This window comes from Pleurodeles waltl, chromosome 5 (assembly GCF_031143425.1).
Source record: "Pleurodeles waltl isolate 20211129_DDA chromosome 5, aPleWal1.hap1.20221129, whole genome shotgun sequence".
NCBI lineage: Eukaryota > Metazoa > Chordata > Amphibia > Caudata > Salamandridae > Pleurodeles > Pleurodeles waltl.
Genome location: NC_090444.1, coordinates 115,204,939 through 115,217,721, shown reverse-complemented (window position 1 = coordinate 115,217,721; position 12,783 = coordinate 115,204,939). Strand labels below are relative to the sequence as shown.

The following is a 12,783-nucleotide window of genomic DNA, read 5'->3' as shown; positions in this document are numbered from 1 at the left end:
TCCCAACCTAGGAGGGGTGCCAGTCGTACCCTGACCCCCCAGATGTCCCGGATCCTGGCGGTGGCCTACCCTGATTTGGATGGGCGCTTGAGGACATCACAGCAGACACAAGGGGGTGAGTATCAGCACATTCTGCTATCTCTCTGTGCAGTGGAGGCGTCTGGGTGGGGGAGGAGGGTTGTGGGTGACATTAGGCCAGGGCGCTTTCTGTAGTGTAGTCCTCTCCTTTAGGCATGGCCCTGTGCTCCCGGCCCCCACCTCTGTAGGGTGACAAGTACAGCTATCGATGGTCCAGCATCACACATGTGCGCGTTTGTCGTCTCTAGACCTGTTGTCCTAGTCAGAAGTACTGAGTAGTGTACCCCAAATGCGCGGCTTAGTGCATGAGGCTCCTGTGTCTGTCCTCTCCGCCAACGGTGTTGACATTGCATGCACTCAACCTGGTCTTCGTTTTTCTCCCCCCACCCTTCTTCTTCATCTTCTTGTGCATGTGTGCATTAGCATCATCAGGCGGAGGAGAATTGGCATCGGAGCACGAGGGAGCTGCAAGTCACAAGGCCCCGGTGGGCCCAGGAACAGACACCGAGGGCACCAGTGATCCGGAGGGCGAGGGGAGCACCACAACGGGGACCGGTGGTGACACCAGCGACACCGACACGTCCTCGGATGGGAGCTCCCTAGCGGTGGCGGCAACATCCGGGCCCCCCGCCTCTACAGGTACAGCCGCCACCCAGCGCACCAGCCCCGCCCTCCCAGCAGCCCCTCAGCCTACGCTCCGTGCCCGCTCGCCCAGGAAGGCGGGCGTCTCCTTCGCCCCAGGCACCTCAGCCCCTGCCCCTGTCACCCCTGCTGCCCTCAGTGAGGAGGTCATTGACCTCCTTCAGACCATCATTGTTGGGCAGACTACCCTTTTGAATGCCATCCAGGGGGTAGAAAGGGAGGTGCATGGGAGCAATGCCTACCTGGAGGGCATTCATTCGGGTCAGGCTGCCCATCAACGATCGTTCAATGCTCTGGCCTCAGCACTGACGGCAGCCATTGTCCCTGTTTCCAGCCTCCCTCTTCTGACTGCCTCCACCCCGTCTCTGTCTCCTGTTCCTCAGCCTATCCCATCCACACCATCAGACCAGCCTGCACACACCTCAACACCCAAGGGCAGCTCATCCAGACACAAGCACCACAGAACCCACAAGCATTCACGCAAGCAACACCCAGATGCAGACATTCCAACAGTCACTACCACCTCTGTGTCCCCCTCCTCCTCGTCTCCCTCCTCCCTCCCTGTGACGTCTACACTCACACCTGCATGCACACCACCATCAGCCAGTGCTTCCATCACCAGCACACCCTCCAGTACAGTCCGCACACGTGCAGTCACCACCCCCACTACCATTTACACGTCCCCTGTGTCCTCTCCCACTGTGTCTGTCACCCCCTCTTCCAAGACACACAAACGCAGGCAGACACCCACCCAACAGCCATCCACCTCACGACAACCTCCAGCACAAGCACCTGCACCCAAAGACAGCACACCTGACTCTCCTACAACCACATCCTCTTCCTCCACTCCCATCACCACTTCTCCTACCCTTTACCTTGGTCCTAAAAAACTTTTCCTCGCTAATCTTAACCTCTTTCCCTCCCCTGACCCACCCCCTCCATCTGCAAAGAGTCCCAAGAGCACCTCAGCAACCACCAGCCCAGCTTCGAGTGTCACTGTGGTGCATGGGTTCTGGAGTCCACCCTTTGCCAGCTGTGACACTTCAATCAGCAGCAAGGGGACAGCCAGCCCCCCCCCAGGCAAGAGGACCAGGAAACTAAAGGGCCGCCGTGAGAGGACTGACACGGCTGCCCCCAAGGAGCAAAGTTTGCCCACTTCACCAGCCACAACATCTAGGGGAGACAAGGGCCCGAGAGCCCCATCTAAGGAGCGAAAGGGCAGCAGGGCGGAGAAGTCAGCCAGCAGGAGCGCGGAGCAGGAGGGGCCTACAAGCCCCATCCCGGGTGTTAGGGAGGACACCAAAGGGCCCAGGACTCCGTCACTGAAGGGTCCAGCAACAGCACGGTCGGAGGGCGACTGAGCTGGGAGTCCAGGCCAGGTCTGGCTCCCTTGACTTACTGGACGAGCACCGCTGAAGAGGGCCCCGCCGTGCAGAAGAGCACCGCTGAACAGGGCCCCGCCGTGCAGAAGAGCACCGCTGAAGAGGGATCCGCCGTGCAGAAGAGCACCGCTGAAGAGGGATCCGCCGTGCAGAAGAGCACCGCTGAACAGGGCCCCGCCGTGCAGAAGAGCACCGCTGAACAGGGCCCCGCCGTGCAGAAGAGCACCGCTGAACAGGGCCCCGCCGTGCAGAAGAGCACCGCTGAACAGGGCCCTTCCTGTCAAGCACCGCTCCGCTGGGCCCCGCCGTCTCAAGCACCGCTCCGCAGGGCCCTTCCTGTCAAGCACCGCTCCGCTGGGCCCCACCGTCTCAAGCACCGCTCCGCTGGGCCCTTCCTGTCAAGCACCGCTCCGCTGGGCCCCGCCGTCTCAAGCACCGCTCCGCTGGGCCCTTCCTGTCAAGCACCGCTCCGCTGGGCCCTTCCTGTCAAGCACCGCTCCGCTGGGCACCGCCGTCTCAAGCACCGCTCCGCTGGGCCCTTCCTGTCAAGCACCGCTCCGCTGGGCCCTTCCTGTCTAGCACCGCTCCGCTGGGCCCTTCCTGTCTAGCACCGCTCCGCTGGGCCCTTCCTGTCAGGCACCGCTCCGCTGGGCCCGCCGTCTCAAGCACCGCTCCGCTGGGCCCTTCCTGTCAAGCACCGCTCCGCTGGGCCCTTCCTGTCAAGCACCGCTCCGCTGGGCAGCCTTGGGGAGGACTTGTTTCCTTTGTCTAATATCCTTGAGACAGTGGGAATGCCTGCTGGTGCCACGTTCTTACCCACACCTGACCTGACTTCAGCTCACCTTCAAGTTAGATTCAACAAGGAGTCTAAAAATCTTATGATTTTTATTATGCCTTTTGGCATATATCTTTCACCTGTATGCCTTTTGGTTGCTGAACTGCCGCTGCAGCATTTCAAAGACTTATGAACAACTTGCGACGCATTCTTCCTGGGGTTAACTGTTTCCAAGACGATGGTTTGGTTTGTAGCAACACAACTGAACAGCAGGTTGAAAGTGTATCAGAAGTTCTTAAAGTTCATGGCATGACTCTGAAAGTATGAAAATGTAAGTTTGGGCTAAAGCTAAATTATCTTAGACATGTTGTCTCCGCTGTTGACATTCATCCAAAAAAAGAATTGATTGAAGCTATACAGAACACAGCCAGTTCGAAGAATAACGAAGACATTCAAACCTGTAAGAATGGTGGAATATTATTCACTAGTCTAGCACAAAGACATTCAAACCTTTAAGAATGGTGGAATATTATTCACTAGTCTAGCACTAAGACATTCAAACCTGTAAGAATTGTGGAATATTATTCACTAGTCTAGCACAAAGACATTCAAACCATAAAAAATGGTGGAATATTATTCACTAGTCTAGCACTAAGACATTCAAACCTGTAAGAATGGTGGAATATTATTCACTAGTCTAGCACTAAGACATTCAAACCTTCAAGGATGGTGGAATATTATTCACTAGTCTAGCACAAAGACATTCAAACCTTTAAGAATGGTGGAATATTATTCACTAGTCTAGCACAAAGACATTCAAACCTGTAAGAATGGTGGAATATTATTCACTAGTCTAGCACAAAGACATTCAAACCATAAAGAATGGTGGAATATTATTCACTAGTCTAGAACAAAGACATTCAAACCTGTAAGAATGGTGGAATATTATTCACTAGTCTAGCACAAAGACATTCAAACCATAAAGAATGGTGGAATATTATTCACTAGTCTAGAACAAAGACATTCAAACCTGTAAGAATGGTGGAATATTATTCACTAGTCTAGCACAAAGACATTCAAACCATAAAGAATGGTGGAATATTATTCACTAGTCTAGCACAAAGACATTCAAACCTTAAAGAATGGTGGAATATTATTCACTAGTCTACCACAAAGACATTCAAACCATAAAGAATGGTGGAATATTATTCACTAGTCTAGAACAAAGACATTCAAACCTGTAAGAATGGTGGAATATTATTCACTAGTCTAGCACAAAAACATTCAAACCTTAAAGAATGGTGGAATATTATTCACTAGTCTAGCACAAAGACATTCAAACCTTTAAGAATGGTGGAATATTATTCACTAGTCTAGAACAAAGACATTTAAACCTGTAAGAATGGTGGAATATTATTCACTAGTCTAGCACAAAGACATTCAAACCTTAAAGAATGGTGGAATATTATTCACTAGTCTATCAAGCAACATATGCTTTTAGAGAAGGGAGCGGCAGTTATTTGGAATAAAGAGTGTCACTGTGTATTAGACAACATTAAATTTAAGTTAGCTGCAGCTCAAGAACTGCAGAGATTCATTCCAAATATTCCTTATCAATTGATCACTGGCACCAGTGATAGTGGTTTAGACGCTCTTCTGAAGAAGGTCCAAAGCAAGAAATTTGTCACCACTGTGTTTGCCACCAGGGTGTGCGAGGTGCAGAGTGTATTTATTTCACCATTCAAAAGGAGGGTCTTGTTTTTAGGCAAATTCTGTCGGGAACTAAAATTCGAAGTGTACTCGGATCACAAGTCTTTGCCAGAAATCTTCAACAAGAAAAGACTAGCCATTGTTTCTGCCAGAATACGTAAATAGTCTGTAGCATTGTGAGATTTTTAATTTTCTTTTGAGGTTGACTGATATGTCTATCATTACTGATATAACCATAACCCTAAAGTTCTGCTGACAGGCAACAGGATTCAGTTGGTCTCCAGGGAGATGACGTTTTTTGAGAATGAGAGGAATTATTTCAAAAAGATGTGCTTTACGTAATTTCCAGACCAATGGGACAGTGTAACATTTCAATATGATTCTAAAGTATTCTGTATATGTATGAGGAGGAATTATAGAGAGATGAGTTATGCAGGAGGATAGAAGGATACAAAATTACTCCAGACACTACCACAAGAGTAACTACTTTTGAATTACTTAGTAAACTGAAACCAATTACCATGTTGTTTCCTCCACTGGTTAGGAAGAACACTGGAGAGGATCTTGATGAAGAGGTGGCTATGAGGAGTCTGGAGAAACAGCTGACAGCCCAGACAAAGAGGAAATTGGCTTTTGACAAATCTAAAGCTGCTACCAAAACTGAAGTGTAGGTGGGTGATAGGGTACTGGTGAAACTTCCAGAAAAATTGCAAGGGCATCCAAGAGTTAGTTCTCCTCTTCAATGCAGAAGTTCTCAGAGAGGCTGTGAAAATGGAAGAAGGACGTATTTGGAATCGTAATCGTATTTCTGTTGTCAAGAAATAATTATTGGAGGTACTCACTTTCTTTTAAGTTTTCCTGGTCTCTTTTTCCCTTTTGTCTATGTTCGGTCTTATATGTTGTCTGTCCAACTTCTCTTGTTTATTAGTGTTTGTTTCATGTGTTGTCTGGAGAAGAGGCTGATGTGGTATCTGTAGTTGGGTATTTGTTGAAACCTTAGCTCTCTAGTCACTCTCTCTCTCCCTTTTAGAACTTTCTGTGAGTTCTCATTGAGAAGTTTTTCTATGTATGTGTAGAGAATCTATGGTTGTTCGAGCTTAGGTACTGCTGGATGGTAGATGAAGTTCCTCACTTGAAATGAGCTAGCTTTCCTTGGGTATGCTGGACTACTGCTGAATTTGTTACACTAATGGACAGTTGGCATATCCTCTTCCTTAGAAAACAACACTTTAAACACCCTACTGGCCACATTCCGTTGCCCAACCTGACTCCTTAGATGTATCATCCATGCAGCTGCTCATCTCATCAAAATCTTTTTGGCAAATGCAATCAACCCTCAGAGAACGGTCACCACCTCCCGCCTGCCTGCATCACATTCAAGACCTGCTGCACTCTATAGAACAAAGTAAGCTCCGTCACCCCACTGTACCTGGTTACCAAGATTCAGGCTTCTGATAGAGAACACTAAATATACAACAGCAGCATTGCCTGACTGGAAACCAGTAAAAGTAGGAAGCTGAAATCCTGCTATGCCATGCCAGTCTCGATTTGCAAGGCTTCCTATTTCCTCCACTTGTGCAACAGAATGAAATCCTATATGTTAAAAAAAACACCATGCCACAGTATAGCCACCTAGTTTTTGGAAACCCTATATGTTTAAACAACACCCTATATGATTAAGCAATACCACATCACAGTATAACCACCTAGTTTTTGGATCACCCCAAAGAGGTCTCACCCCTTCCCAAGTCCCTCATTCTAACCCATGGATCCAGCTTGCAGTGTTCTTTATAGGCCAATCAGGCAACTTTTAACTGAATTCTTTTGTCAGCTTGTAGCCAATGTAGGGCTTTCAGAATGAGAGAGACCAACTCCTTACGTTTTATCCCTGTGAGCAATCTCGCAGCCCAGTTCTACATTCTCTGTAGCTGAGTTATTGCGACGGATGGCGATCCTAAGTGCAGACCATTAAAATAATCAAGCCTTGATCAAATAGTTGCTTGAATTTCTTCTTGTGGCTCTGTTTAGGCAGCACAGGAAGGATTTTAATTAACCTCTTTAGATACAGAACACATAATTCTGATCTATCTGTGTATCCAAAGTTTTGGAAATTGATTGATTGATTGATAGATAGATTGTAGGCAAAGCACAACATACAGTTCTGTCTTATCCCCATTTAATTTTAGAGCATTTGTGCTCATCCAGTTCATCACTGCTGACAGATGCTGTGCAAATGTGATACGGTTTCTACTTTCAAATACAACCGATTTGACAATTTGAGTGTCATCTGTGTAAGACATAAGGGAGGGCTGAAAACTTTCGATAAAAGCTGTTAGAAGGGAGATGTATATATTAAACGAGGTGGGACTAAACGTAGATCCTTTCGGAACACCCCCACACCAACAATTTTTCTTTAGTGGTAAAAGATGTCATTCTTACAGACTGAGATCTTTGAGATAGAAATGATGAGAACCAATCCACGGTTTTATTTTGCACTCCTTGGTCTTTAGTCTCTGAAACAGGACATTATGGGATACTGTGACAAATGATGTGCAAAGATCCAACTGTATCAGTGCTGCGCTGCCTTCACCATCCAACAGCATCCTAATGTTAACTACAACTGGGACCAGTGCAGTTTCTGCGGAACGCATAGATCTAAACCTACTTGTGTTGTATCGAGCATATTATTAATCTATAAATGGTTCTTCAACGGTCTGCCAATTTCCTTTTCTAAAGCTTTTGCAATAAAAAGGTAACTTTGAAATGGGTCAATAAATAGACAGTTCTTTTGACTCTAATGAGGATTTCTTTAAAATAGGCTGGATTTGCACATTTTTCCATTGGTTAGGGCAGACTGCCGAGTTGATAGATAGATCACATATAGCTCAGTGATGACCGCAGACAGAATATCTTTTGGTAGCTGATAAGAGGCAGGGCATGGATTTAATGGAGAGCCTGGATTGATTATTTTAATTGAGATACTCAATATCTCTTCATTTGTAGGCTCAAGATTAGTTAGTAACACAGCTGGGGGCACCTGAGAATTCACTACAGCCTCCTCCTCCCTTTGGTTCTTCTGAGAAGTTTCATAATGTTTCTCATTTATTTCCGCAATAAAATAAGCAAGAAAAACAAACATTCACAGAGGCTTCTATTTCAGCACTAGATAATGTAGGAAATCATCAATATTTTACTATTTTGAGCATGCCTCAGTCTGAATTATAAGCTTCTAACTTTTAGCATAATATGATTTTTTTTGGTTAATCTGCAAAGTTTTGTGTATGTTTTCAGTTGTGCCTTATATTTATTTATCTTCTTCCCTGTAAGTTAGGCACTATGTAAGTTTCCTTTCACAGTGTTTTTTCGTATTTGCAATTCTACGGAATTTCTAGGAGAGAAAGGATGTTTTCATCTATTTACTTTTGGTTTTACTGGGCAATGGAATCTAGAGCTTTTAATATCCTGTCATCAAGTTCAGTCACAAACTGGTTAACCTCTGTTGGCTTTCTGAACTGGACTCTTTTTCCTTGTAAGCGATGTTTGTGTAACTGTTGACCATGCTCATCCCATGAAATTGCGACCCTTCGACTCTCCTCTACTAGACTGAAAATAGTTGTTTCATTAAAAAGGTACTGCATGATGATCTGACCATATTAAGTTCATTGGCTTTGCAGCTCTTAAAAGATGACCTGTGGTGAAAAAGGGCCTGGCTGAAACACAGTTTCCAAGTCCTTAGTACGATGCAGCTCTTCTTGGTATTCATCAAACAAATGCAGGCTTCTGAAAAGGTTTTTCTGACTGATGCACAATTTGACTTAATATAACTATAGGTTTCTGCTATTCCTCCCTAGAACTACTCTGTGCCCTCCTCTAGACAAGTGATGGATGTTGCCACCTGCAAGGGTAGTTCCAAGCACCTGTAATGCTGCCATACATCATCCAATCCTTAGCAAGAAGAGCGACCAGAATAGACTTCAAATATTTGAGAAATTACATTGAAGATATCACCAACAATACAAAAAATATTCTTCATCTTGCACACTAGGTGTTCTTGGGAGAAGACTTAAATTACAGCTAAGTACATCAATGAATCCTAGCTGCAGGATTTGAGAAGTGGCTCAAACAAACGATTCAAGCTAACTGTTCTTCTGGAGAAACAAAAGGTATTTACACTTTTAGGATTCTCTAAATGGAGCGTTAAAGGTGACCATCCACAGAATCTGAGTGAAGTCTAATTATAACAGATGTGCAGCGCTGTAGAGAGTGGCTCACTGCAGGGCGCTAGAATAGCAGGGGCGCAGCAAACTAGAACCGAAGAAGGGATGGGTTGTTCTCCAAAGGAATGCGGATACGAACAGTGCAAATGGAGCAGCAATGGCAGTTGTCACTGACTGATGACTGAGCAAAAACTTGTGCTCATATTTTGGACAGTGGGTGGAGAGTTCCCTGCTTACCACTCTAAGTATTCATCTTATATGCTTGTTGCTAGAGGGTCTGCATCTGCTTTAGTTTTTTACTAAAAATAAAAAAAAAAACTATTTGAGATATTCTAGTTAATCTGATATTGTAGATGAATAAATCAAATGCTCACCATCGGGCGTAAGGGATGTGCCACTAACAAATTAGTTGCAAATAAGTTCTGCCCAAGCAGAGGTGGAAGTTCAAGATGAGACACACAAGGGTTGCGCAGCCTTAGGTGCTTGAAAGAGACCAGTACAGGAGGCTGCAAGGTCAGTGACACTCTGGACCCGTCATGGCTGGAGCGACAGTTACGGTGGAAAGGAGAATTGGCCTTTTATGGGAACTAAAACAGGTTTTGTCACAAGCAACACCAGCACCTCTGTCAGCAACTCCTAAAAACTTTGTGGGAGTAAGGCAGGAAAAAGGGAAGACTTTGCCGCAACCTTCTAATCAGCAGTGCTGGGTGATCTCATTTAAATGGGAGAGAGGAAGCAAAGGTTCTGCCAGCTTACCCTGACATAAGATACGCCTTATCCGGACGCTTATCAATGGCCAGATCAGGGCAGGATGCTTTGGCTGTTCAAGACTGACAAGTCATGTTAACTGCACCTCCAAAGCTCTCGTCACTGATGTGATGCACATCGTCTCCCTCAACTGACTGTTGAGTCACTGGAACCAGCATTTCCACTTTAAAACATTCCTGATGCTGCATATCAGGTCGCCAAATATTATATCTTCAAAGATACACAGTAGAGAGCACATGCTAAAAGACATAGCTGGAGTCTGCACAGGATTCAGGCGGTCATTCCCTGGTCAAAAGACCGCGGAGGCCATTCTGGCTTTCCCGCTGGGCCGGCGGGCGCCCACCAAAGGAGCGCCCGCCGGCCCAGCAGGAAAGGCCCTGCAACACAGAGGCCGGCTCCGAATGGAGCCGGCGGTGTTGCAGGGGTGCAACGGGTGCAGTTGCACCCGTCACGATTTTCACTGTCTGTTATGCAGACAGTGAAAATCATGCTGGGGCCCTGTTAGGAGGCCCCTGCACTGCCCATGCCAGTGGCATGGGCAGTGCAGGGGCCCCTAGGGGCCCCACGACACCCGTTCCCGCCATCCTGTTCCTGGCGGTAAAAACCGCCAGAAACAGGATGGCGGGAAGGGGGTCGGAATCCCCATGGCGGCGCTGCTTGCAGCGACGCCATGGAGGTTCAGCCCTGCCAGGGGTATTCCGGCTGGAAACCGCCGGAACCCCTTTTCTGACCGCGGCGGTAGAATGGGCACTGAAGCACCGCCAGCCTGTTGGCGGTGCTTCTGTTGCCCGGGGCCCTGGCGGTTTAGGACCGCCAGGGTCAGAATGAAGCCCTCAGGGTTCAAAGCACTCAGCTGGTGTTGCTGCCTCTTGGCGCCTGCGCTCTTAAATAGCCTTTTAACGGTGGGTGCAGCCAGTGCTCACAAATAATGTTCCAAGTATGTCCTTTGGAATTTGAGTCACCTGCATGGACACTATTCACTTTATTCTGCCAATGTAATACTACAGTCCAGTCACAAAGAGCACAAATTGTAAACTAAGCAAACTGAATATCGATGATGTGATGACAGATCATATGTATATATGTACATGCATGTACAAAGCCAACTGAATATCAACGATGTGATGACCGGTAAAATCAATCTATCTATCTATCTATCTATCTATCTATCTATCTATCTATCTATCTATCTATCTATCTATCTATCTATCTATCTATCTATCTATCTATCTACCACAATAAGCCCTGATGCTGCCCAATCCAAGTGATGGTGGTTTGTGTACGGGTCAGGCTCCCGATATTCTAAAATGTCACAAATCCTCCGATGTGTTTGTCAAGGAAACACTCTCAACAGGCACGTTGTACACCAAAACGCTTTGGGTATGTCATTAAGAACCCTGTTGAGAGCATTAAGATTGAATAAATCACATTTTTCAATATGGTGAGGAGTTCAAGTTTCCTTGACGAACACTGTGGGGGTCATTACGACCCCGGCGGCTGGCGGTAAGCTGGCGGTAACACCATCAACAGGCTGGCAGTGTTCCGCCAGCTATTATGACCGTGCCGCATTAGCCACGGCCACACCGCCGGCCTCTCCAACATACCTCCAGGCTTCTGCCAAGCACCGCTGCCCTGGGGATTATGAGTCCCCAACCGCCGGCCTGTTCATGGCGGTAAACACCGCCATGGAAAGGCTGGAGGTAAGAGGGACTCGGGGTGCCCCTGGGGGCCCCTGCACTGCCCATGCACTAGGCATGCACTAGGCCCCTAGGGGCCCCCCAGGCACAGCCCCATTGCGCATTTCGGCAGTGAAGGGCAGTGAAATGCGCGACGGGTGCTGCTGCACCCGCTGCACATCAACATTGCCGCCGGTTCTATTATGATCCGGCTTCAATGTTGATGTGACTTTTCCGCGGGGCCAGCAGACGGAAACGCTGTTTCCGTCCGCTGGCCCAGCGGAAATTTCAAAATAGGGTGCCACGCATACCGCCAGCACTGGCGCTATTGTGGCACCCGCGGCTTCGGCGGTCTTTTTGCAAAGATGTTCACACTGTTTCTCCATCACCAGGGCCCCCCAACTCTTCATAAACGGGGACGGAGTGACCCGTTGCATCATACACAAGAAAATACCATATTAAAGGTCTATTCCTGATGAATTTAAAGCATTTTTTTTAGCCACTTGTTATTCTGAAACCAATGCTTTAAATTCATCAGGAATAGAGCTTCAATATGGTGATATGGTGTTTTCTTGTATATATATATATATATATATATACACACACACACACACACACACACTCACTAAGCCAACTGAATATTGATTATCAATGATGTGATGAGCAGTCATATACATATATATACATGCATATACTCAGCCAACTGAATATTGACGATGTGATGACTGGCTGAAGGTGTATCATAACAAAAAGAGAAGGTGTTTGACAAGCCACCATATGAGTAAATGCTGGAGCAGAAGAAAATGGCAACTAATTCCACTAGCACAGGTCATAAAAAGGAATATATGAACCATTGTTTGGCATATCGTGGCCACTACATTTTAAATAAACTGCAAAACTGTGAGAAGATATTTAATGGCATGAGCTCTGACTGCGCTTGTCACCTCCAAAGAGTGCATTACTGAAAAGCTGCACTCAGTTTCTGGGGCTCGCATCGTACTGCGAAGTATGACAAAATAAGAGAATCTAAAAGCTGGATGAGGATGCAACAGGCCTTTCTAGGTCTCTCCTGAGACAGCTGTCTCTTGCAAAACATTTTGTTTACTTATCGGGGGCTTGGAGCACGCCCACCGCTTACAACTGGTTGGCTTCATCGTCACTCTCATTTCCTTGCCTCTCCATTTTGCTCATGAATGTACACTCCAAGAGTTGTTGGGGTTTCTTGCACTATCCAGCTGCCTGAATGCAGTGGCATCTTTTCACATACATAAAGCACAACATTACCGATGCCGGCTTTGTACATGTTTAATGATATCCCCATGCCAGAGCGTACTCCCGATCTGTTGTTACCTGGAACATCTCATTCACTCCTTCTCCCGTCTGTGCTGAGGTTTCGAAGTACAGAAACCCCCTGCTTTCTGCCCAAAGCCGCCCTTCACTTTCATCCACACAGCGATGCTTGGAACTGTCAATCTAAAAACATCAAGAGAAGCACAAATGAGAATACAAATATAAACCACTGCATCAAACACAAC

The 12,783-nt window shown here is 46.7% G+C and overlaps 1 protein-coding gene across 2 annotated transcripts in view; it reads right to left on the bottom strand.

Moving 5' to 3' along the window:
- DNAJC27 (DnaJ heat shock protein family (Hsp40) member C27) overlaps positions 1 to 12,783 on the bottom strand; it is a 157,299-nt gene that overhangs the window by 16,376 nt on the left and 128,140 nt on the right. For both annotated transcript variants that reach the window (XM_069233755.1, XM_069233753.1), the window contains exon 5: positions 12,599 to 12,721. In XM_069233755.1, coding sequence (XP_069089856.1) covers positions 12,599 to 12,721 — 123 coding nt within the window. The remainder of the gene's footprint in view (positions 1 to 12,598; positions 12,722 to 12,783) is intronic.